Raw genomic sequence first — 27,343 nt, forward strand, 5'->3', positions numbered from 1 at the left:
CCCGCTCCCTGCCATCTGTTTGACTTTTAAAGCTCTTCATAACCTGGTCCCCTCTTACCTTTCCATTCTTCTTATATCCTACTCACTGTTATATATTCTGTGATCCAGGCAAACTATCTCCAGACCTCAGTGCACTTTCACAGGCTGGCCTCTGTGCGTGGAATGCTGCCCCTCCTCATCTCTACCTCCTAGCTTCTTGACTTCCTTCAGGTTCCAACTAAAATCTTCTTCAGGAGGCCTTTCCTGGTCCTTAATGCTTTGGCTTCCATCTGAAATTATTTCCAGTTTATCCTGTCTTTATCTTGTTTGTACAAACTAATTTATTTGTTGTGTCCCTCAGATTGTGAGGCTCCTTCAGAGCAGGGAGTGATTTTTCTTTCTTTACATCCCTAGTGCTTAGCATGCCACACATGTAATGGACAATTGATAAATGCTAGCAGACTTGATTCTTTACACACTTAAGGTATTTGCTGTTTAAGTACAGCATTTATTCAGATATTCTTTTAGACTTCTTTGTTTACTTCCAGTGAAGAAACAGAACACAGCCATCTGCTAACATGGATTTCCCACTCTACTGATTTGGTCAAACTAAACTCTGTGTTCTGTAATGAATTATCCTTGTTAGAATAGGAAGTTCTTGTGATCAGGGCCCATTTCTTATTTATCTTTGTCTCTCTAGTCCCTAGAACAGTATCTGTCATGTAGTAGGTACTTAATAAGTATATATTGATTCACTAATTAAGAATAAAGTTATGGAACTATGTTTTATATGACTTCACATGTATAATAGGTATTATATTGTTTGCCTTCTCAACAGGTTGGGGAGGAGAGATGGAAGGAATTTGGAACTCAAAATAAAAAAAATTATGTTAAAATTTTTTTGGGGGGGTGAGGCAATCGGGGTTAAGTGACTTGGCCAGGGTCACACAGCTAAGTGTTAATGTGTCTGAGGCCAGATTTGAACTAAGGTCCTCCTGACTTCAGGGCCAGTGCTCTATCCACTGTGCCACCTAGCTGCCCCAAAAAGCTTTTAAAGAAAAGAACGAAGTTAAGTAAAATGGGATAAGCAGTTATCTAGATTTTGACTTTGCTTGTGGGTGAGTGTTAATTTTAATTCGGTCTAACCGAAGGAAGAGGTGCTAGAGAGGGGAGAAGCAGAGTGTAAAAAGGAGGACAAAGACAGATTAGGTGTATAGGAGGAACTGCTACAAATCTTTTTAATCCTCCCTTGCCACTAGGAATTTCTGGATTTCTGTACTATACTCAAAATCTGTCAGATACCTCCCAGCCTCCCCAACCCATTCCCATACCCCATCCTCTTCTAATGCTGCCTCAAATTCAGAGACACCTTCTACCACACTACCTTCTAGATGACAAGATCAAGACTGACCTTCCCTAGGAGTTGTCAAAGAAATTTCCCAACAAGAAATCATAGGAATTTTAAGGGCAATAAAAAGTGCTTAAAGGGTTAGAATAGAAAAGAGGTGTTGACTCCTACGTACCTGACTGACGAGCAGTTTTCCCTGTGCTACATTCCACAGCTACGTGTAATTTATAATGAAGCTTTTAGGGCTATAACTTGTCTTTTCTACATTCTCTAAGGTCCAGAATCTTTGTCTTATTCTTTTTTTGGGGGGGCAGTTCGGGTTAAGTGACTTGCCCAGGGTCACCCAGCTAGTGAGTATCAAGTGTTTGGTCTGAGGCCGGATTTGAACTCAGGTCCTCCTGACTTCAGGCCAGCACTCTATCTACTGTGCCACCTAGCTGCCTAAGGTCCAGAATCTTACTATCTCTATTCCAAAACTAACCCTTCCCTTACTACCTCCAAATGACTATGAAAATGTAAGCCATTCGAAGGCAAGGGCTGTTGTTTTTCTCTTTGTGTCTCCAGCACCTAGCACTATGCGTTGAGCATAGTAAATGCTTATGAAATATTTGTTCATTAATTGAATAGCTCATCCAAGCACCATGTACAGTGCTAGTGCTTAATAAATGTTAATAATAATGAAGTTAGAGACACTTATTCACTTTGTACAAGGGAACACTGTCAGCATCTTAGCCAGATTTTCCTTTAGAAAAGTCTGGCAGATCAACCTTGCCCTCTAGTCTTTGTGGGGAGATATCTGTTCTGTCAGTCTGTATCCCTACAATTATTGCTAAGTATATCAGCCTAAGCGTCATATATCTTAGCATGTTCTTACTGAGTAGTCTGGATTAAAAATCACCATGATAGTGACCCCCTTCTGATCAAGGTAAAAAAACCTGTACAAAGAACAAGCTATACAAGTCCCCGTTATGCTGGGTCACTAGGCAGAGCTTCTAGAAAGTCATTCCACTTCTGCCTTGAAAAACTCTAGGTTTTGTATAGGCCATAGAGGAAAGATGGGCCTCTGGGATCATTCCACTCTGGATTCCTCCTTACCATAGCCAACTGCTCTCTGAGTTGAATCACTACCCGTTTGTGTGCTCCAGCCAGGGCAATGAAATAGAACATGATGAGACTGCAAAAGTAAGAAAGGGAGCAAAAAAAAAGTATACTACGTGAGTTTAAGGATTTTAAAACATTATTTGCAGCAAAAGCAGTAATCAGAAGAAAATGTATATCTCTAAATGCTTATATCAATAAAATAGAGAAAGAACAGACCAATGAATTGGGTATGCAATGAAAAAACTAGGAAAAGAACAAATTAAAAATCCCCAATTAAACACCAAAGTGGAAACCCTAAAAATTAAAGGTGACATTAATAAAACTGAATGTAATAAAACCATTGAATTAATAAATAAACACTAGGAGTTAGTTTTATGGGGGGGGAGAAACAGATAAATCATTGCTTAATAAGATTTTTTAAAAACTAGAGAAAAAAACCAAATCAATAGTGTCAAAAATAAAAAGAGTGAATATACCACTAATGAAGATGAAATCAAAGCAGTTACTAGGAGTTATTTTGTCCAATTATATGCTAATAAATTTACAATTTAAGTGAAATGGAAGTATATTTACAAAAATATAAACTGCCTAGATTATTTAGAATATCTAAATAAACCTATTTTAGAAAAAGAAATCAAACAGGCATTAAATGAGCAGCTTCCTAAGAAAAAAGCATCAGCACCAGATGGATTTACAAGTGAATTCTACCACACATTTAAGGCTCAACTAATTCCAATATTAAATTATTTGGAATAATAAGCAAAATAGGGTCCTACAAAATTCCTTTTATGAAACAAATGTGATCTGATACCTAAGCCAGGAAGAGCAACAACAAAGAAAGAGAACTATAGACCAATTTAACTAAGAAATATGAATGCAAAAATCCTAAATAAAATACTAGCTAGGGGATTAAAACAATATATCACAAAGATTATACATTTTGTCCAAGTAGGATTTATACCAGGAATGCAGGGATGGTTTAGCATAATGAAAACTATTAACATAATTTATTACATCAATAACAAAAATGATATGATTATATCAATAGATGCAGAAAAAGCTTTTGACAAAAATACAACACTCATTTCTATTAAAAAAAAAACACTTGAAAGCATAGGAATAACTGAATTTTTCCTTAAAATTATAAGAAGCATCTACATAAAACCATTAGCAAGCATTATTTGTAATGGGGATAAGCTAAAAAGCCTTCTCAATAATATCGAGTGAAACAGGGATGCTTACTATCAGCAGTGTTATTCAATATTGTATTAGAAATGCTAGCAATAGCAATAAGAGAAGAAAAAGAAATTGAGGGAATCAAAATGGGCAATGAGGTAATAAAACTATCTCTTTTTGCAGATGACATGATATACTTGGAAAATCCTGGAGACAAATAAAAAGCTAGTTGAAATAATAATTTTAGCAAAGTAGTAGGATATAAAATAAACCCACATAGATCATCAGCATTTCTATATATCACCAACAAAACCCTGCAAGAAAAGACAGTAAAAGATACTCCATTTTAAATAACCGTAAGCAACATAAACTACCTGGAAGCATACCTGCCAAGACAAACCCAGAAATTACTTCAGTGTAATTATAAAACACTTTTTCTAACAGCCACATTGTATGATGACCAATTTTGATAGACTTAGTTCTTCTCAGCAATGCAAGGGTCTTAGACATCTCCAAAAGATTCATGACGGAAAATGCTATCCACATCCAGAGAAAGAACTATGGAGTCTGAATGCAGATGGAAGCATACTATTTACTTTTTTTCCTACTGTTTTGTTTTGTTTCTTCTTTCTCCTAGTTCCTCCTATTGGTTCTAATGCTTCTTTATAACATGACTAATGTGAAAATATGTTTAATAGGAATGTATGTATAGAGCCTATAACAGATTGTACACCGTCTCGGGGAGGCAGGAAGGGAGGAAGGAAGGGAGAAAAAATTTAAAACTCAAAAGCTTATGGAAGTGAATGTTCAAAACTAAAAGTAAATAAATTAATAATAAAGAAAGAAAAAAACACTTTTTACGGTGGGTAGAACTAATATAATAAAAATGATAATTCTACCTAATTTAATCTACTTATTCAGTGCCATCCCAATTAAATTACCAAAATAAATATTTTATTGAGTTAGAAAAAGTAAAAATAAAATTCATCTGGAAGAACAAAAGGTCAAAGATATCAAAGGAATTAATGGAAAAAAATTAAAGGAAGTTTAGCAGTACCAGATCTTAAAACTATATCATAAGGCAGCAATTATCAAAACTATCTGGTAGTGGCTAAGAAACAGAAAGGTAGGTCAATGGGACAGAGTAGACATATAATACATAGTAGTAAATGATTATAGTAACCTTGTATTTGACAAACATAATGAGTCTTCGGGAAAAGAATTTATTATTTGGTAAAAACTGTTGGGAAAGCTGGAAAGCAGTTTGGCAGAAATTGGGCATAGACCAATATCTTATACTATTTACCAAGATAAGGCCAAAATGAATACATGATCTAGATATAAAGGGAGATATTTCAAGAAAATTTGAAGAACATGGAACATATTACCTATCAGACTTATGGATAGGAGAAGAGTTTATGAATAAACAGGGGATAGAGAACATTATGAGATATAAAATGAATAATTTTAAGTACATTAAATTCAAAAGTTTTTGTACAAATAAAACCAGTGTTGCCAAGATTGGAAGGAAAGCAGAAAATTAGGAAGAGATTTTATAGATAGTTTCTCTGATGAAGGCCTCAAATACATAGGGGCAGCTAGGTGGCACAGTGGATAGAGCACTGGCCCTGAAGTCAGGGGGCCCTGAGTTCAAATCCAGCCTCAGATCAAACACTTGACACTTACTAGCTGTGTGACTCTGGGCAAGTCACTTAACCCCAATTGTCTTTAAAAAAAAAAAAGCTATGTGTAGTCATATGGAAAAATGCTTTAAGTCATTATTGATTAGAGAAATAGAAATTAGAACAACTTTGAGATGTCATCTCACACCTATCAAATATCATCTCAGCTAACATGATGGAAGGGGAAAATGACAAATGTTAGAGAGAAGTGGAAAAATTGGGACACTAATACACTATTGGTGGAACTGTGAACTAATCCAACCATTTTAGAGAATAATCTGCAATTATGCCCAAGGAGTTATAAAATTGTATATAGCCTTTGACCCAGCAATACCACTATTAGGTCTGTTTCCCAAGGTGATCAGGGAAAAAGTGAAAGAACCTATAGGTTCTAAAATATTTATAGCAGCTCTCTTTGTGGTGGCAAAGAACTGGAAACTGAAGGGATGCCCATCAATTGGTGAATGACTAAACTATTTGTGGTATATAATTGTGATAGAACACTACTATGCTGTAAGAAATGAAAAGCAGGCTGATTTTAGAAAAAACATGGAAAGACTTGCATGAAATAATGAAAAGTGAAATGAACAGAACCAAGGGAACAATGGGTACAATAACAGTAATATTGTTCAAAGAAAAACTGAACGACTGAATTACTCTGAGTATTATAAACACTCAAATCAACTGCAAAGGACCTATGGAGGAAGATACTATCCATCTCCAGAGAAAAAACTGATAAATAGAAGTAAAAACCCTCTGCAAACATTTTTGGCAATGAAACATAAAGCCCCCACCCTAGATATCAAGCCATAAGCAAGTTAGACAGCCAACTAATAAATAAAAAGACCCTTCCTTGAAGGACTTCATGTCCAGTGAACTCTTCACTTATCTGTCACCTTAATGGAAAACAAGTCACACATGATATAAAAATACAAGGTTTTTCCCCCTTTGAGCCTGATCTTTTATTCCATGGGTATAGGAAACTCACAGTGAAGGAGCTCCCTCTATCAATGCAGATTATACCTTTTCTGCAAGGAATAGTCTTCAGCCAATCGCCACAGTGGACTACAAGTTTAAGTAATTTGCTCAGGGTCACACAGTCAGCATGTGTTCAGAGGTGGTACTTGAATCCAGGTTTTTTTTATGTCCTAAAACCAGCTTTCTATTCACTATGCTGTGATGCTCTTCTAAAAATAGCAAATAATCTAAACATAATAATTTATGCACTGGGTATGGAATAATTTGTATGTGATAGGTCACTTTATTTAAGTAGTATTTAGTCACATTAAGCCTAAATTCTACTGCCTGGACAAGGCCTTCTGTTATGTATTCTATATAATCTAAAGTATTGTTAGAAGTCCTACACAATCCATCCAATCCAATTTCCTCCTTCTCCTCCTCCTCCCACTACTACCACTACCACCACCACCACCACCACCACACCACCACCACCACCACCACCACCACCACCACCACCACCACCCACCACCACCACCACCACCACCACCACCACCACCACCACCACCACCACCACCACCACCACCACCACCACCACCACCACCACCACCACCACCACCACCACCACCACCACCACCACCACCACCGGACAGCTAGGTGGCACAGTGGAAAAAGCACTGGCCCTGAAGTCTGGAGGACCTCAGTTCAAATCTGACCTCAGACAACACACTTGACACTTACTGGTTGTGTGACCCTGGGCAAATCACTTAACCTCAATTGCCTAAAAAATAATAAAAAATAACAATAATGGCTAATATTTATATAGCACTTTAAGGTTTACAAAGGACTTTACAAATATTATCTCACTTTATTCTCACAACAAATAGGGGAAAGTATGATTATTCCCACTTTACAGGTGAAGAACCGAAGACAGACAAAGGTTAAGTGACTTGCCCAGGGTCACACAACTTGGTGAGTGTCTGAGACAGCATTTGAACTCAGGTCTTCCTGACTCCAGGTCTATCACTCTCTCTCCTGTGCCAACTACATGCCCCCAATTCTCTGAGACTGTTAGGTTACTCAGAGATACAGCTGCTCCTGTATATCTTTGCATTCCTAGCACTACCTTACACAAATTCGGCATTTCATAAGACGTTTGTTGAACAGAATTTCCACTTCTATTTCTTGAGTCATGCTACCCCTTTCTCCTGGGATGTTCCTGTCTCTCCCCTCTGGCTCTACACATCTTACCATGCTTCACAGTGAAACTTCAAAGGCTCAGCTCCATGATGCCTTCCCTAACTGAACCCCCCCATTTCTCTGAACACCTGCAGCACTAAGAGATGATATCACACTATTCAACATTTAATTATAGGCAAGGGGCAGTGGTGTTGCCCCTTCATTCAGTCTCCCATGTGTCAAACCATGGCTTGATTACCTTTGACCCTTCCCTTTTGGTCACCTCCCATATCCATTCAACTGCCAAGCCCTATTGATTCACAATATATGTCCTCTTTTCACTTTTTCATGGGCCTTTCAGGCCCTTGCTGGAATTACTGCAATAGTCTCCAAAAAGATCTTCTCTCTTCCTCTATGTTCCCATTCTAGGCAGGTAAGCAGTATACTGGGTAGAACACTAACTTGTTAGAAAAATCTGAGTCTGAATGTTTTCTCAGACACTAGTTAGTGGCCCTGGGCAAGGCACTTCACCTCTCTAAGCCTCAGTCTTCTCGTCTATAAAGTGGAGATAATAACAGCACCTATCTCACAGGGTTGTTGTCAGCATCAAAGGAAATAACATATATAAAATGCTCTGCAAACCTTGAAAGCATTATGTAATGCTAGCCATCATTGTTTTTATTGTTAATGAGCCCAACTCCAAGCTAGAGGAGTAGATAATATGAAAAATAAAAATTATCATTCCTGTACAAGAAACCAAATCAAAATTTTAGAGCTAATCCAACCTCTCCATTTCACAGGTGAGGAAACTGGGATGCCATGAAGTAATCAGTTGGCCTTATATTTCTACCACGTTTTATGGTTTACAAAGCACTTTACAAACTTTCACAACATCCACGTGAGACGCGTAGTACCAGCATTATCCCCATTTTACAAATTAGAAAACTGAGATAGAGAGGGAAGTGAATTGCCTTGTCCAAAGTCCCACAGTAAATAATGGTCAGGGTGGGGTTGGTCTAATTCCCTGCTTCAGTGCTGGTCCCATTAAACCGTGCTTTCTGCACTTCCATTCCCAGCATCCTTTATGCCCCACCATGCTATTGCCCTGCTTAACTTGACATTTGCTTTACTGATGTAAAAAGTAAATTTACATGGGCTTTACTTACCAAATGACAATAAAGAAAGGCACAGCAAATGCTTCTGAAGTGATGCTATGGATCAATGTTTGCAAAGCACTTGGAAAAGTGCTTACAGTCTTAGGGACCACGTCCCAGGAGATGTTATAATTTGTGAAGGGCCCACAGGCCTTGGAAGATGGAATGCTGTTGAAATAAACCAGTTGTTCAAGTCAACCAGCTGGAAAGATTAGCCCTCAAGTAAACTGTTTCATGGAAAGATTTACACAAAGAGAGGCAAAGTGAAGTAAACACAGCAGACAAAACAATACATACAATGGCTATAGTGATGTAAATGGATAGAACAACCACCACAAAACTGACTGTATCAACCCGTATTTAACTCTAGTGGCTCCCTTTCACCTCCAGGATCAAATATAAAATACTTGGGATTTTATTAATCCTTTTGGATCAAATATAAAATCCAAATATAAAATATAAAAATGTTTGTCATTCATAAAACCTGGCCCCTCCTACCTTACCAGTCTTTTACACCTTATTCCCCTCCAACAGTGTACTCTACAGTCTAGTGACATTCCTGCACCATACAACACTCTATCTCCCCACTCTGAGAATTTTCATTGGCTGTCCCCATGCCTTAGCCCCACCTCCTGACTTCCCTGGCTTCCTTCAAATTCCAACCGAAATCCAACCTTCTACAGGAAAACTTTTCCAGTTCTAGTACCTTCCCTCTTACTTATTTCCTATTTATCCTGCATACAGCCTGTTTGTGCATAGTTTTTCACATGTTGTCTCTCCCTTTATACTGTGAGCTCCTTGGAAGCAGAGACTGGGGTTTTTTTGTCCTTTTTTTGCCTTTGAATCTCCAGCACTTATCACAGTACCCAGCACATAGTAGATGCTTAATAAATGATTGTTGACTACAGTGACACAAAATAAATTGAAAATTAATGCTACAAAATTACAAAGCACCAGTTTGGCCCCAGAGAAAACCACATGAGAAGACACCTGCCCTCTAAAACTTGGCAGAGGTGGGTGAGCTATGGGTGCAGAACATTGTATATATTGTCAGATTTTTTTTCAACGTACTGATAGGCTTTGCTTTTTCTTTTTTTTTTTAATTCTTTGGAGGAGTAATGATACAAGGGGAAATAAATGTAGGCTATGTAAAAAAACAAGACTTCAATAAAAATTTCTTTTTTTTTTTTTTTGGTTAGGCAATGGGGTTAAGCGACTTGCCTAGGGTCACACAGCTAGTGAGTGTTATGTATCTGAGGCCGTATTTGAACTCAGGTCCTCCTGAATTCAGGGCCAGTACTCTATCCACTGCGCCACCTAGCTGCCCCCCGATAAAAATTTCTTTATGAAAATAAGAAGTCAACTATCAAAAGGCTGAACACTCCTTGAATCTTTATCTATTATTCTAATAAGTTTCTACAAAGGCAAAATAATACTTTAATTTAGGCAAAGAAATATCTTGGATGCCATTTTATACTTCTTTTCAAACTTCAGAAAAAAAACAAACCCCAGTATCTGTTAAAAAAAACCAACAAAGTATCTGTTCAAGAGTTATGGAAGACAAATTCATTGATTACTGTGTCATGCTGATTCCCAGTGGAATGAAGGCCAATGTCAGTCCAATTAACAGCACCAACAAGAAGAAAAAATTAGAATTTGATGCTCTGAAAGGCCTTGTGGAGGGTCTACAGGTATACATCAGGCTTATCTGTAGAAAGGAGGAAAGAAGAGGGAAAAAAAGACTTCTAATTTAGATTCCTTCTAATATCTCTGAAACAAAAACAAGGATGACTGATTTAAGAACCAAACTTTTCCTTATTTCATTCTATTTCCCCTACCCAAATGCTATTTCCTTTTAGTAAAATTCTCCCACCTCTTTCCTGCCATCATTCCTCAATTCCCTATATAGTTTTTAACTTTCAAAGAAGTATCAGTCCTTGCTTAAAGACAGAAAAAGAAAGCTCCCAATATCAGCCCTGTGGATGTGACTCTAAGGTCATAATCAAACCATCCCTCTGGTTGAAAAGTTCAAGACCCTGTTTACCTTACAAATATCATCTCAGGAAAAAGCAGTATATGGTGTAATGTCTAGAATGCTGGGCTTAGAGTTAGGAAGACCTGGGTACAAATTCTGCTTCTGATCCTCACTAGTTGTATGATCCTGAGCCAGTCAACACCTCAAGCAACTCTCTAGGATTTATCTACTAAGTCACAGGTTATGCTGTTCTGATGGTCTGTAATTGGTGGAGGGAGTTCACATATTGGAAGTGCTCTCATACTAGGGAGTTCAATTCAATTAACGTTTATTAAGTGCCTACTATATGCCAGGCACTGTGCTAAATGTGGGGATACAAAAGGAGGCAAAAGATAGTTCCTGCCCTCAAGGATCTTACAATTTAATGGAGTAAGAGGTGTAAGCATTTATTAAGCACCTACAGTGTATCTGATACTGTGCTAAATGCTTTATATTGTTTGATCCTCATAGCAATCCTGTGAGATAAATGCTATTATTATCCCCATTTTACAGTTGAGGAAACTGAGGCAAAAAGAAGTTAAATGATTTGCCCAGAGTCACACAGTTATTAACCACAATAACAACATAATAGGTCAGGATCACAGATTTGGAGCTGGAAAGGACCTCTGAGGACCTCATTGCATTTTATAATACGGTGGTTCAGAAAGTTCAAATAATTTGCCCAATGTCGCATAGGTGAAAGGTAGCTAGGAGTTAGGATTTGAACCCAATTCTTCTGATTCCCAATCCAATCCTATTCAACTACTTTCTCAGGAATCCCTTCCATAATCCTAAGAGAGAGATCAGAGTAAATATTACTCAGTTATATCTATTAAGGCTCCAAAGCAAAGAAAAGTTTATTCCTATGTCTGAGGACAGAAAATTGACATCAGATTCTAGGTATATCCTCAACATACAAATATATCTCTTTAACTGAGGCAGACATCATCTTGTCACAGTGGTGCTCATTAGCCCAGCTGATTAAGTAGCAACATGTCATAAATTGTGCTGCTCATTTTCTAGAGCTGCTGAGATACAAGGGGGGGGTCATTTGCATAATAACCCCAGGATATAACCCCTTTCCTCTTTGGAGAATGACATTCTGTGTTTTGGGTTTTTTTAAGCCTCAAAAGTCTGCCTTTATCAAGGTAAGGAGCTCCTGGTATGAAAACTCCTTCATTCATGCAGACCAGAAATTCTTGTGAAACCTGGAGTTGCCTGGAGACTATGAGGTGTTAAACTTGCCCATGCCCATACAGCTAGTATTTATCAGAGGCAAAATTTGAGCCTAAGCCTTCCTGAATCCAAGCCTGGCTCTCTCCACTACGCCACCTTGCCTCTCATCTATATATACCATGACAAGGTGCCACCTTCAAAGTACAACTCAAGGGTTACCTCCTATATCAAATCTTTCTTAAATCCTCCACTATTAGGTACCTTCTGTAACAAATTGCTCTGTATTTATATACATGCACACACATGTATATATACACACATGTACACGTGTGCATATAAACAAATATATACATATATGTGTGTATACACATATATTAAAATTCACGTTTTATTGGGAGAAATAATAGACACATCTCAGTAAACACTATGTACATTATACATATACACATGTGTGTATAATTTACTTAGATGTGTGTCTGTTGTTTCCCCCAATAAAATGCAAACTATTTGAGGGCAAGAACTTTTTGTTTTTGTCTTTCTATCATTAGCACCTAGTGCAGGGTCTGGCACCTACGAGGCCCCTTTCCCCATCACTTTTAGGCCCCTCTCATTTCTGCCATTACCTCTTTCACATAAAAGATGATAATAAACTTCACAGTTGCAATTGCAGGAAGGAGCGGGGAGAAAAAAGATCCAATCCAGCAGATTGTCTGTGCATAAACAATCCCCAGGACATTATCAGGAATGCCAAACTCCTGTTGCCCCCAGTACCGAATTAATTTCCAAGAAGAACAGTGGGTCACCAATAACCTAAAAGCAAATGTGATAATTAAGAGATGATATAGTGTCAAGAACTATGTGAAGTGATGGGGATACAAATACAAAGAAAGAAGGAAATATTTACCAAGTACCTACTATGTGCCAAGCTCTGTACTAAGTAAGTGCTTTACAAATATTATCTCATTTAATCTTCACAACAACTCTGGGAGGTAGGTGCTATTACTATCCCCATTTTACAGATGAAACCAAGACAGAAAGAAGGTAAGTGACTTGCCCAAGGTCACACAGCTATTACATGTCTCACGTGGGATTTGAACTCGGGTCTTCCTGACTCTAAGACTAAATGCTCTATTTATTTTACCACCCAGCTGCAAGCAAGCTAGTCCCTAACCTCAAGAACTTTACATTCTAATGGGAAAAGAGAATACATAAGGGACACTTGGAAAGAGGGGAGCTTTACAGTTTTAAACAAAAACTTTATATGTCATCTGATGTGATCCTCGAAACAAACCTATGAAGAAGACAGGGCAGGCATTATATCCGCCTTTCACAAATGATGGAACACTGAGGCTTACCTGAGTTAAAGTGATCTACCCAAAGTCTCAAGAGTACTAAGTGGCAGAACCAGAACCAAGAACTCTTGACTCCAAATCTAATAACCTTTCCCTTGAACTAGAGCTTGGTCCTCAGTGTAAACACAGCCAAAGAAAGAGGAATTTTCCTTGGAGAACAAATTTACAGATACTATTGATGGAACATTATGAAGGTAATTGTCTTTTTTTTTTTGATGAGGCAGTTGAGGTTAAGTGACTTGCCCTGAGTCACACAGCTGGTGAGTGTTATGTGCCTGAGCTCACATTTGAACCCAGGTCCTCCTGACTCTAGGGCTGGTGCTCTATCTTCTTCGCCACCTAGCTGCCCCCAAGGTAATTGTCTTTTTTTAAAAAATTTTTAATTAACATTAACTTTCTCTTCCTCTCACTTCTCTTCAAACCTGTTGTCTTTTTAAGCTGGCACTAAAATTTCCCAGAAGACCAAGAGAAAATGTTTCTAGTTTTACTTTTTCAAAAATACTGAGAGAAAAATGGGAAAAGAAAAAAATGTTCTTGAAGAAAGAAAATATATGCACACCATAAATACAGATCACAATCTATACACTACTTAGAAATTCTGTGCCAGAGTATACAACAGATGTTTCTGAAAAGTCATACATTAATTTTAAATCATCGGATCACATTTTAAATGCACGAGAATTTCTTACCTATTCAGAAACCTTATTTTGATGAATAATTTTTTTGTCAAATGAAAAATACTTTTATAAAAGATTTGCAAAATGACCCCTGATTTCTCTGGGTTGGTTTTTTTTTGGGGGGGCAGGAAGCTAGGTGGCACAGTGGATGGAGCACCAACTCTGGAGTCAGGAGGACCTGAATTCAAATCCGGCCTCAGACACTTACCAGCTGTGTGATTCTGGGCAAGTCGATTAACCCTGTTTGCCTTAGCTTCCTCATTTATAAAATGAGCTGGAGAAAGAAATGGCAAACCACGCTAGTATCTTCGCCAAGAAAATCCCAAATGGGGTTACAAAGAGTTAGACATGACTGAAAAAACAAGTGAACAACAACAGCGGGGCATAAAAATTTACAGAAACAAAGTTATAAATGGGATAGTAGAGATTCCAGGCTTATGAATATAGTCATTTTCAGCAAAGAGGCAAAACCATGTTTATAAGGGAAGAGATAATGTATTTTCTCACTGTTACCCACAGTTATTTGTGTTTTACTATCAAGATAAAGTGGAAAAGAAGAAGCCTACAGTACAGAGAACCTTCCTGGGTAATCCTTGGACTTTATAGCAGTCACTGCAGCAACTCCCACTCAGGTTCAAATTTCCTTCCTTGAATTAAATGGAAGTGAAGGGAAAGGGATGGATAGAGTAGAGCAGGGGAAATACTGGCCACCAGAACTTCCACACATCTTATATATATAGCTCAGGGAGTTCCTTGGTCAAATATGAATAGTTCCAACTCAAAGTCAGTGGCGCAGTAGATAGAGCTCTGGCCTTAGAGTCAGGAGGACCTGAATTCAAATGCAGCCTCAGACACTTGAAACTTACTAGCTATGTGACCCTGGGCAAGTCTCTTAACCCTGATTGCCTCACCAAAAAAAAAAAAGTCAGTGGAGAAGACCTTTCAAGGCTCTTTGTTAGATCCTCATTGAATCTCATTTGATCAGACACTAGAAATCAGTATCCTAGAGCAACATTTTATTTCTTGTATATCAACCCACATATACCTATACCTACATATACATACATACACTTTGAAAACTGAAAATTTCGTCTGGATCTTAGACAAAGCAAATTTGTGGAGTGCTGGTATACAGTAACAACAAAAACATTTATATGGCACTTAAAGGTTTACAAAGCATTTTACAAATATCTCATTTGATCCTTGCAACAATCCTGGAAGGCTGGTGCTATTATGATCCCCATTTTATAGACAGGGGTTAAGTGATTTGCCCAAGATCACACAGCTATATGCATCTAAGGCAGGGTTTGAACTCAGGTCTTTTTGACTCTAATCCCAATACTCCATCCACTGTGCCATCTAGCTGTCTGTCTCTACACACAGATACACACAACATACATCCACAAATATGTTTGTTTATACACACATTCATATCTATAACATTTTTGCACATATTTATATTTTGGTAGTTTGGTTGATCCATGATGTCATACATTTGGATTATCTCTCCATCAATCAGGATCATACCTTCTGTATGATTCTGTCCATAGGAATATATAGACCTATGAATTTATTGGTACAAAGAACTCCATCTACCAATGCAGGGCAGCAGTACCTCTGTAATTTATATTGTTAGAGAAATGTCTAGAACACTGAGAGGTTAAATGGCTTACCCAGAATCATACAACAAGGATGCGGCAGAGATAGCCCTTGAACCCAGGTATTCCTGGCTTTGAGGCCATCTCTCTATCCATTACACCACACTGCTTTTTCTCAAGCTATCCTTCACTTCCCAGCCTAGTAGGTCTCCTCACTGGTAATTTGTACTAGCTCCCTGCACTTTGATAGGTAATATTTTGCCTTATCTCATCAAATTGGCCTTCTCTGAATTTCTTGACCACACCCCTGTAAGGGAGTTGTCCCAACCTAACCCTTTATATGTTCTCTTTCCCCATTAGATTATAAATTCCTTGAAGGCAGAGATTATCTTGTCTGTTTTGATTTGTATCCCCAGCACTTAGCACAGTTCTTGGCACAAAGTAAAAGTTCTTTCTATCTATCTGGCCAAATCTTTATATAAATCCTCTAGAGTAAGGGTTCTTAACCTGGGTCCCATGAACTTGTTAAAAATATTTTAATAGATATATTTCAGTATAATTGGTTTGTTCTATAATCCTATATATTTTATTTTATGCATTTAAAAAACATTCTGTATCTCACATGAAACAGACAAGAAAAGGTTTTTAAAGTGGAGGGGAAATGGGGGAAGGTGAGAGGGAATGAATGAATCTTATTCTCATAGGATTTGGCTTAAGGAGGGAATAACATACACAATGGGGTATGGAAATCTGTCTTACCCTACAGGAAAATAAGGAGGGAAGGGGACAAGAGAGCAGGGGGTTGATAGAGGGGAGGGCAGATTGGGGGACAGGATAATCAAAAGCAAACACCTCTGAGGAGGGACAGGGTCAAAAGAGAGAATAGAATAAATAGGGGATAGTATAGGATGAAGGGAAATAAATATACTTAGCTTTTCACAACAGGACTACTATGGAAGTGTTTTGCGTGACTACACATCTATAGCCTGTATCAAGATACTTGCCTTTTCAATGAAGGTGGGTGGGGAGGGAGTAAGGAAGAAAATTTGTAACCCAAAGTTTTAAAAACATATGTTAAAAATTTAAAAAAAAAAGAAATACATAAGAAAAAAAAAGATTGATTCAAAGAAACATGGAAAAACTTGTATGAACTGATGCAGAATGAAGTGAGTCTAACCAGGAGAACCATTTATACTATAAAATCAATATTATAAAAATAAACAATTCTGAGACTCAAAAAAAACCCCCATCATTCTGAGAAGTGGTCCGCAGGCTTTACCAAGCAATCATTTGAAAGAGAGAATGTTACGAGACCTTGTTCTGGAAGATACATGCTAGAGATCATCCTCTGCCTCTTTTAATATTTTATATGGGATAAAACACACCCTTTTCACCTACTCCCAACTGAAAAAAATAAATAAAACAAAACCGTTGTAACAAATATACATAGTCAAGTAAAATAAATTCCCTCATTGGCCATGGCTAAAAACATGTGTCTCATTCTGCACCCGAAGAGTCTATCACCTACCTCTCTGTCAGGAGGTGAAAGCATGCTTCATCAGTGTGTTCACTGCATTTATGAGAGTTCTTAATTCTTTCAAAGCTGTTTCCAACAAACATGTATTAAGCACCTGCTGTTTTCAATATATGTGTGAGAAAATAGCAGGTGCTTAACATAATGAACAATCATGACTCCAGAGTATGCTGATGAAGCATGTTTTCACCTCCTGACAGAGAGGTAGGTGATGGACTCCTTAGGTGCAGAATGTGACATATTTTTAGACATGGCCAATAAAATAATTTATTTAACTTGACTAAGTATATTTGTTACAAAGGTTTAGTTTTATTTACTTTTTTCAATTGGTAGTGGGTAAGAGAGAAAATAAATGCTTATTCATTGAAAAAAATTAAATTTTAGAAAAATGTTCATTGAATGAGTAGATGAATGAAAACTATAGTATTGGATAAGAATATTACTCATACTTACTTTCTAGGAAATTCAACGAATAAAGTCACGGCAAGATTGATAATCAAATCAAAGATTGTTAGCTTATACATTTCCTGTCCAAATTGATTCTCCCAGCACTGAAACCAAAAATAAGAAAAAGGAACCCATTCTTATTTGATCACAAAATCCAGATCTCAAATCTTCTAATCTCCTACCCCATCCGCTCTCTAAACTCCCTACCTACACAGGGCTGTGATGACAATTTGCTAGGCCTTCTTGAACCTACTGTGCAGTTTTGTTGGGTGCTGCTCCACTATTTATTCCTTCTGGGCACATACATACTCGCCTCTATCTATGAAACCAATTCTGGTCTTGGGTAGCCAGGATACAAAGAACCCATGGACCACAAAGGTTTTGGCTCAGCAACCAGTTTCATTCTCTTCTGCTGGTACCCAGTGCCTGGACGCTGAGCCCCTGGTCACCAAGATCCTGTGCCTGGTACTTTGACTCCACCATCTCCTACCCAGGGTTTCTTACTCCATGCTCCCAAACCTTTCCAGACTCTGGACTTGCTTCAGACACTTAATGTATACAACCGTGAACAATTCAATTGACCTTCCGTAGTTTCATCTTCTTGTTACTCTTTTATAAAATGAGTATGATAATATACGGTGCCATTTATCTGAGTGCTAGAAAGGGGAAAGATGAAGGTATTGTGGTTCTCCAACCACAGGGGTATTGAGAAAGCTGGGAAGTATTACAGGGGCCATCTTAGCAGAATAAGATGAAAGGTCAGAGTCAGGAGTAGATTCTGAGTTTCCAGTGAGAAGATTGATTGGGCTGGGAAGTGAGGGGTAGAATGAGAAGGGGTGTGCTATAATAGATAATTAATTTTATCCCTAATCCGTGAAGTTTTACTGTACTGTTAAAGAGATATTATGGTATGATGGATATAAAACTAGACTCAAAGCCAGGAAGTCTTGGGTTCAAGTCCTTCCTCTGACACACACTGGTTATGTGATCCTAGACAAGTCACTTAACCTCTTAGTACTCTTCTAAGCCAATTGTCTAAGGCTATAAGTTGCAAAGAAGGTGAGGAAAGCACTCAATAAGCCTCAAAGTGATACATAGATGTGAGTTATTATTAGCTGACTAGATCTACGTTACTATCTCTTCTGTGCCTATACCCATAGCTCTCTACCTACTCCTCCGGAATTGATTGGTCTGGTTGTGGCCATTGATTTGCCTAACTTAGGGTACCTGCCAGCCCTTCTCTTCTCTATCTGAGCACCAAAGTCCTGTCCAACTTTGTCCTGTGGCCTCCTAAGTCCTAATAGGACAAATCACCTAATGAAGACTCTGTAGTTTGTTTAGGGCCAACAGTTCTGGGAGAGTTGTTCTAAATCCCAACCTCTTTCACTTCCAATCTCGTTAGTTAATGAGACTAAGTGAACTCCTAAGCACTGGAAACTAGCATGTGGATAGGACACAATAAAGGACTGAGTAGAAATGTCTTCCTGAGTCAGTTACATTTCCGTGGAAGACAACCCATCGAGTCATAAATTAAGGCTGAGAAATCCTATAAATCATCAAGTGACTCATTACATTATTCCAAACTTTCGTATCTCAGAAGCAATGAGGAATTCTTCCAGGATGGGAGCCATGACTCAATCTGCCCCAAGACAGATGCATTAAAAGCTACTGTCAAAAAAAAAAAAAAAGAGCTACCGTCAAGCAGAAAGTCTACGTAGAGAAAACTTGAAATCAGTGGTGGTTTTAATGCTTTTAAATAGTGGAAACTTCAACACAGATCTCTCTTGACCCAAGGGCCTGGGGAAATTAATGGAAGCTACTTCTGCTGTGTTCCCACTGTTTCAATGGGGCTGAAAGTTAGGCTTGGACTCCAGCTTTTAGGTAGTAGGGATGGGAAGAGGAGGAGACAGCTGGATTTCTGTGGGTATGGTTCCTACAAACCTAAAAGTAAACCTATCCCTGCTTGAGGTGATCATACTTAAAGCATCTCTTTTCTATTTATCCCCTTATTCATAAAATCATCATTGTGGAATCTATAGTTTAGCCACTATGGAATCTAGACTCAAAATGGATTTTATATGGCCCCTGTACAGGGTTGGTGAACAACTGATATGGTTCAAAAACATTTCAGTAGCCAGCTAGACTTACTGGATAGAGTTTGTGGTTATAGCCACAGACTCGACAATCCTCATTGTCACAGAAGGTTATCTTGGACCCCAGGGTAAACACCAGTGCACAAATGGTGGCCAATCTCATGAAGACACACCTGTGTAGGAAAAGGAGGGAAAAGGGAGGTGGAGAGACAGTCAATCAAGCTGCTTTGCCCACACAATCTGTTGGTATTTATGGCTAAAGATGTGAAGGACAAAAAAAAAATAGGGGGGCAGCTAGGTGGTACAGTGAATAGAGCTCTGGCCTTGGAGTCAGGAGGACCTGAGTTCAAATCCAGCCTCAGACACCTAACACTTACTAGCTGTGTGACCTTGGGCAAGTCACTTAAACCCCACTGCCTCACCAAAAAGCAAAAAAAAGGGAAAAATATACTTTCCCCCAATAACTTTGTTGTTTTTCCCACAAAAATTAGGAAAAATATCATCCTTACCCCTGCCCCAATATTCCCATTTTAAAGGGGCTTTATCTCTAAATATGCCAAACATCATGATTCATGGAAAAAATAATATATATATAGACAGATATAGATATATTGATATATATGTGTGTATATAGATGTGTATATAAATTATATATGAAACATATACATGCATGTAGGTGCATATGTAACTTGTTTGCTAATATATTGAAATATATATATTTGTATGTATGCCTATGCACATAATTAACAAAGCAACTCTTTTGGTCTCCTAAAAGGGAGAGAGAGAGAGAGAGAGAGAGAGAGAGAGAGAGAGAGAGAGAGAGAGAGGAAGAGAAAGCCTGTAATTTGAATTTAAAATTTTTTTTCTGGCTATTTCCATGAGGAAAATGTCACCTCTAGCACACCCAAAGGACAAAGACTATGAGAAAGGAAGAAAAGTCATTGGATTTGGTGATTAGGGAGATCATTGGTGCCCTTTGAGCAACAATTTCAGTAGAGTGCTAGGAGTGAGGACCAGATTGCAAGTGTCTGAAGTTAAAGAGAATAGACAACTTTTTCAAGAAGCTTAGCTGTCAAGGAGGTGAAAGAAAGGAAATCATCAAGGGAAGAGAGAGGAATAGTAGCTACATGAGAGCTAAGCAGGCTCGAAGAAATACTCCATCCTAGATCATCCACTAAGTATAGGGTACATTGCCTCCTCTCTTAGAATTCCTAGCTTCCGTAAAGGCTCAGTTCAGGTAGTACCTCCTCTTTAAAATTTTCCATAATCTTCTTCAATTATCAGTGGTAAAAAAAAAAAATTATCTTGTACCCATTTAACTGTCTACATGCTATATTCTACCACCCTTACTCCCACTCCCAAATATAAGCCCTCTGAGGACAGGGATCATTTCTTTTTTTTATCTTTTCATTACCAACATCTAGCTCAGGCCTACACAACCTGCAGCCTATGGGCCACTTAAAGCCAGCCAAAGGAATTTGGACAGCCTACCAAAAACGTAGAGGAAATGCAGAGGAAATCCTTTGGCAGCTAGGAGCAGCCCACTGTCATAAATAAGTGGTGCAGGCTGGTATAGCTCATTGTCTCACAAACAGCAGGTGCTTAATAAGTATTTGTTGAAATTAATTGTATGTTAATGCTTTGACCTGTGCCTCTAAGAAGTCTTGCCCCAGATGTGCTGTTGGTAGACCATCTTCTTGGCCTCTAGAAGGGAAGGTGGGGGTGCTAATCTCTTCCTTTTCTTCTCCCTCCTGTCTCCGCTAAACATGACACTTAGAACCCTACCCTGGTAACTCTCCCTGATAAGAACCTTGAAGCTAGAAGCAGCAAACAAAAATAGAAAGAAAAAGGAGGCAAGTGATCCCATAAATTATAAACTGCTTAAGAGCAAAAACTGGGTCTTAATTATCTTTTTGTCCACCTCTGTAAGCTCTTTCTGTTCCAGCTCCAACCAATCATCACATAGTATAGCAGGCTACATATGGTAGATGCTCAACAAATAATCTTCGACTTAAATGGATAATAAGAGTAATTTAAGTAGCACTTTAAGGTTGGCAAAGAACTTTACAATGTTGAAACATTGACTTGACTGAACTGAGTTATCATTTACCTGAGGAGAGTCAACCTGATCTCAAAGGCTGGTGAATAGTCTTCATAGCGAATGATCTTGGAGAAGATAATGGGAGTGATGAAATTGGCCAATGTAATTACAATGGAGGGAAGATAGAGGATCAGAAGGTTCTCTCCAAATACCATTTTGTTAATCTCCTAGGAAGGCAAAAGATTCCAACTCTGTCAAGATCAATGACTGACTGCAAAGCAGTGTGGTCACAGAACTAAAGGAAGGCTAAGCTGGATAATTTTAAATAACATTTAGTTCAATCTCCTAACTTCATAGGTGAGGAAACTGAGTTCCAGGGTGGTGTCCCAAGGTATCCCACCTAGCCAATTACTGGCAGAACCCATGTAGTCTTGCCTTCTAATTGACTGCTCTATAACATGTGAAACTGCCTTTTGTGAATCCCTAGTTGATAGGAACATCCTCTAGAAATTCCCTGGACCCATATTTCCATATCACAAGTATCATCTGACCAGTAAGAATTCTGAGACCTCTCCTACTTTCCATTCATTTTTACAAAGGCTCTGTTTGCCTGATGTACTCTTTGGAAAGTTACATAACCAGTTGTTCACTTTAATTTATATAATCTTGGGGGCTGCTGGGGGTGCAGTGGATAGAACACCAGCTCTGGATTCAGGAGGACCTGAGTTCAAATCCGGCCTCAGACACATAACACTTACTGGGTGTGTGACCCTGGGCAAGTCACTTAACCCCATTGCCTAGCCAAAAAAAAAATTATATAATCTCATTCTCTGCTTTATTCCACTCCGGGATGCACTCCAGATACCTACAATGCCCCAGGTTCTTCATCCTGAAGTCTCACTCCAGCCCTGGAATTCACACATTGGAAGTATCCTTACCCTATGATTTGGGATGGCTCCTCCTAAAACCTCTATTTAAGGAGAAGGACCCTGACCATCTTCTCTAGGCTACACTCTGGACTTGATGTTCTTTTTTTTCTCCTTCCCCTTATTTGCCCTCTCCTTTTCAGCTTCCTTTTACGTGTGGTCTATACCCATTAGAATTTAAAGCCTCTAAGGGCAGGGACTGAATTTTTTTTCCTGGCTGTATTAGTATTCTACGAGTTTAGCAAAGTGTCTGGCACATAGTAAGGGCTTAATAAATGCTTGTTGACTGATTAATCATTAGTGTCACAGACTTTAAATGACCAGCATAGGGAATCATAAGCGGGGAGAAAATTCAGGTATTCTGGTCCCTAACTCTGGACCTAAATAAAGCGCATGTTCTATTTTGTGAATTCTTTTAATTATGCCTTAAATTTTTTGGGGAAAAAAGTGAATTACCTTTTTCATATGTTCTTGGGAGAATATAGTTGCTTCATAGATTGCATAAAAGCACGCTGCCAGGACAGTTATAACTATAGCATTCAAAAGCATTCTGAGACTGTAAATCCGTAAGGTTTCTTCAGGAGTTCTCTGTGCTACTTTTTGCCTTATTCTTTCTTCCACCAAGTCTGTCTAAGGAACAAAAAGAGACAAATTCATTCTTAAGAGTACTGGATTTGAACATGGACTTCCAGGACCCACGATGGCAGAGTAAGAAGTCGCTCTCAGTGTCCCTTATTGAACTCTAAAAACTCAGAAAATATCACCCCAGGAAAAACCCTGGAACAGCTGAACCAGCAGAAAGATGGGATGCAGCAGTCTTGTAGCCTGGGAAGTTTATGGGACTGACAGGAAAGGTCCCTCTCACTCTGGTGGAAGGAGAGCAGTACAAAACAGCAAGCCAACAGCAAGGCCCACCTCAGCAAACCAGAGCGATATCCTGAGCCCCAGGGTGGTAGAGCAGGCAAGCACCAAAACCAGGACCCCCGAGTGCCTTGTCACAGGCAGTGGAGCCAGTAGACTCCAGTTCAAAAACCACCACATGTGCCAGTAGGCAGGTGTCCTCTGGCAGCCAAACTTCCCTGTGCTTCAGCACAACTCTAGGAAACACAACTCCAGAGAGGCAGGCACTCTCCAGCAACCAAATTATCCAGTGCTTCTTTTTTTAAAAATTTTAATTAATTAATTAATTTTTGTTTTCAACATTCACTTCCACAGGATTTTGAGGTCCAAATTTTCTCCCCACCTTTCTCCTCCCCACACCCCATGATGGCATGGATTCTGATTACCCCTTCCTCCAAACTGACCTCCCTTCTAACATCTCCTCTCCTTCTTATTCCCTTCCCCTTCTATTGTCCTGTAGGGTAAAATAGATTTCAACACTCCATTGCCTGTATATCTTATTTCCCATTTGCATGTAAAAACAATTTTGGAAACATTTGTTTTTAAAACTTTGAGTTCCAATTTCTCTCCCTTCCTCCCTCTCTACTCACCCTCATTGAGAAGGCAGGCAATTTGATATAGGTAATACACGTGTAGTCATGCAAAACACTTCCATAATAGTCATGTTACGAAACACTATATTGCCCACCATCCTAACCCACTTCACCCCCATTTATTCTGTTCTCTCCTTTGAATACTGTTCCTCCTCAAAAGTGTTTGCTTCTGATTACCACCCCCTCAATCTGCCCTCCCTTCTATAACCTTCCCCCCTTGTCCCCTTTCCCCTACTTTCCTGTAGGGTAAGATAGATTTCCATACCCAATTGAGTGTGTATGTTATTCCCTCCTTAAGCCAAATCTGATGAGAGTAAGGTTCACTCATTCCCCCTCACCTCCCTCCTCTTCCCCTCCACTGTACTTCTCCCAGTACATTCCTCTCTCACCCTTTAATTTTATTTTTTAGGTATCATCCTTTTCTATTCAATTATATATACATATATATATATATATATATATGTATATATATATATATGTATGTATGTATGAGAAAGATCTCAAGTTATAAATATCATCTTTCAGTTTAACTTAAATAAGTCCCTTATGATTTCTCTTTCCTGTTTACCTTTTCATGCTTCTCTTGAGTCTTATATTTGAAAGTCAAATTTTCTATTCAGCTCTGGTCCTTTCATCAAGAATGCTTGAAAGTCCTCTATTTCACTGAATATCCATTTTCCCCCCTGAAGGATTATACTTAGTTTTGCTGGGCAGATGATTCTTGGTTGTAATCCTAGCTCCTTTGCCCAACAAAATATCATATTACAAGCCTTCCAATCCTTTAATGTAGAAGAAGCAGCTAAATCTTGGGTTATCCCGATTGTGGCTCTGCAATACTTGAACTGTTTCTTTCTGGCTGCTTGCAACATTTTCTCCTTGACCTGGGAAATATGAAATTTGGCTATAATATTCCTAGGAGTTTTCCTTTTGGGATCTCTCTCAGGAAGTAGTCAGCAAATTCTTCCAATTTCTATTTTACCCTCTGGTTCTGGAATATCAGAGCAGTTTTCCTTGATAATTTCTTGAAAGATGATGTCTGGGCTCTTTTTCTGGTTATGGCTTTCAGGCAGTCCAATAATTTTTAAATTCTCTCTCCTAGATCTACTTTCCAGGTCAGTTGTTTTTCCAGTGACATATTTCATATTGTCTTCCATTTTTTCATTCTTTTGGTTTTGTTTTATAATTTCTTGATTTCTCATAGAGTTATTTGCTTCCACTTGCTCCATTCTAATTTTTAAAGAATTATTTTTTTCAGTGAGCTTTGGGATCTTCTTTCCAATTTGGCCACTTCTACTTTTTAAGGCATTCTTCTCCTCATTGAATTTTTGGATCTCTTTTGACATTTGTTCTAGTCTATTTTTTAAGGTGTTATTTTCTTCAGTAATTTTTGGGTTCTCCTTTAGCAAGCTGTTGGCTTGTTTTTCATGATTTTCTTGCATTACTCTCATTTCTCTTCCCAATTTTTTCTTTGCTTCTTGTACTTGATTTTCAAAATCCATTTTGAGCTCTTCCATGGCCTGAGACCAATTCGTATTTTTCTTGGAGGCTTTGGATGTAGGAACTTTGACTTGAGTGTATGTTTTGATCTTCCTTGTCACACAAGTAAGATTCTATAGTCCGAGTTTTTTTCTGCTGTTTGCTCATTTTCCTAGATAATGAGTTGACTTCTTTGCTTTTTTTGGTGAGGCAATAGGGGTTAAGTGACTTGCCCAGGGTCACACAGCTAGTAAGTGTCAAGTGTCTGAGGCTGGATTACTCTGCCATCTTGGCTCCACCCCTCCCCCCACCCCCCCAGTGCTTCAGAGCATTCTGGGTGAGCAGACATTGTCCAGGAGCCAGAACCACCTCCCCATACCCCCGCCAAGAGCTTCAGTGTTGCTGACCTCAGCTCAGCACCAGGTAAACTACCAGACCCCTACATCCTCTGGCTGCCAGCACCTGAGACCCCAGCACACAAAGCCAGTGACCAGGTCTTTGGCCCCCAGCACAAGAAGCTTGGGTCATTGTCCCCTATGCTCCAGCAGGAGAGCTCAACTTTAAAAAGCAAGACAATAGGCAAACACCATGAGGAAAAAGCAGAAATAGACATTGACCACAGATTCTTACTATGGAGACAGATTCAGAAGAGGATACATTGTCAATATACCCACATCCAAAACCTGAAAGGGGAATATGAATTGGTCTCAAGGCCAAAAAGCCTTCTTGGAAGATCTTAAGAAGGATTTTAAAAGTCAAGTAAGAGAGGTAGAAGAAAAATTGGGGACAGAAATGAGAGGTATGTAAGAGAAGGCCAATAGCTTGGAAAAGGAAGGACAAAAATTGACTATAGAAAACAAGTCCTCAAAAATACAATTGGACAAATGGGGGAAAAAAATACACTGAAGAAAAAACTTCTTAAAAACTAGAATTGGCCAAGTGGAAAAGGAGACACAAAAATTCACTGAAAAGAACTCCTTAAAAAGTAAAATGGGCCAAATAGAAAAGGAGGTACAAAATCTTTCATCTTTCAAGAAATCATCAAGGAAAACTGCCCTGAGGTCCTAGAACCAGAGGGTAAAACAGAAATTGAAAGAATCCACTGATCACCTCCTATAAGAGATCCCAAATTGAAAATAACAAGAAACATTGTAGCCAAATTCCAAAATTACGATGTTAAAGAGAAAATACTACAAGGAGCCAGAAAGAAACATATACTGGAACCACAGTCAGGATTATACTGGACCTTGCAGCTTCTACATTAAAAGATTGGAGAGCTTGGAATATGATATTCTATAAGGCAAAGAAGCTTGGATTACAACCAAGGATCAAATCAAATACCCAACAAAATTGATCAGAATTTTTCAGGGGAGGAGATAGACATTCAACAAAATAGGGGGCTTCCAAACCTTCCAGATGAAAAGACCAGAGCTCAACAGAAAATCTGATGTTCGAATACAAGACTCAAGAGAGGCATAAAGGGGCAGCTAGGTGGCTCAGTGGATAGAGCACCAGCCCTGAAGTCAGGAGGATTTGAGTTCAAATCCAGCCTCAGACCAAACACTTGACACTTACTAGCTGTGTGACCCTGGGCAAGTCACTTAACCCCAATTGCCTTAAAAAAAACCCCAAAGCCACTGCAACCAAGATTAGAATGAAAGTAGAAAACTGGTAAAGAATTTTTACAATCAGTCTCTCTGATAAGGGCCTCATTTCTAAAATATATAGAGAATTAAGACAAATTTATAAGAATACAAGGATATGAACAGACAGTTCTCAGATGAAGAAATTAAAGCCATCTATGGTCATATAAAAAAATACTCTAAATCATTATTGATTAGAGAAATGCAAATCAAAACAACTCTGAGGTACCACATCACACCTATCAGATTGGCCAACATGACAAAACAGGAAAATGATAAATGTTGGAGAAGATGAGG

At 38.6% G+C, this 27,343-nt stretch overlaps 1 protein-coding gene across 1 annotated transcript in view; it reads right to left on the bottom strand.

Moving 5' to 3' along the window:
- Positions 1-27,343, bottom strand: part of TMC7 (transmembrane channel like 7) — a 72,344-nt gene that overhangs the window by 6,165 nt on the left and 38,836 nt on the right. The window contains exons 8-15 of the mRNA XM_020965398.2: positions 22,891-23,064; positions 21,578-21,735; positions 19,523-19,640; positions 17,381-17,478; positions 12,390-12,576; positions 10,154-10,284; positions 8,589-8,744; positions 2,423-2,501 (exon numbers count right to left, since the gene is read on the bottom strand). Of these exons, the coding sequence (XP_020821057.1) occupies positions 2,423-2,501; positions 8,589-8,744; positions 10,154-10,284; positions 12,390-12,576; positions 17,381-17,478; positions 19,523-19,640; positions 21,578-21,735; positions 22,891-23,064 (1,101 nt within the window). The remainder of the gene's footprint in view (positions 1-2,422; positions 2,502-8,588; positions 8,745-10,153; positions 10,285-12,389; positions 12,577-17,380; positions 17,479-19,522; positions 19,641-21,577; positions 21,736-22,890; positions 23,065-27,343) is intronic.

Source organism: Phascolarctos cinereus, unplaced genomic scaffold (assembly GCF_003287225.1).
Source record: "Phascolarctos cinereus isolate Bilbo 61053 unplaced genomic scaffold, phaCin_HiC Scaffold_4;HRSCAF=312, whole genome shotgun sequence".
In the NCBI taxonomy this organism is placed as follows: domain Eukaryota; kingdom Metazoa; phylum Chordata; class Mammalia; order Diprotodontia; family Phascolarctidae; genus Phascolarctos; species Phascolarctos cinereus.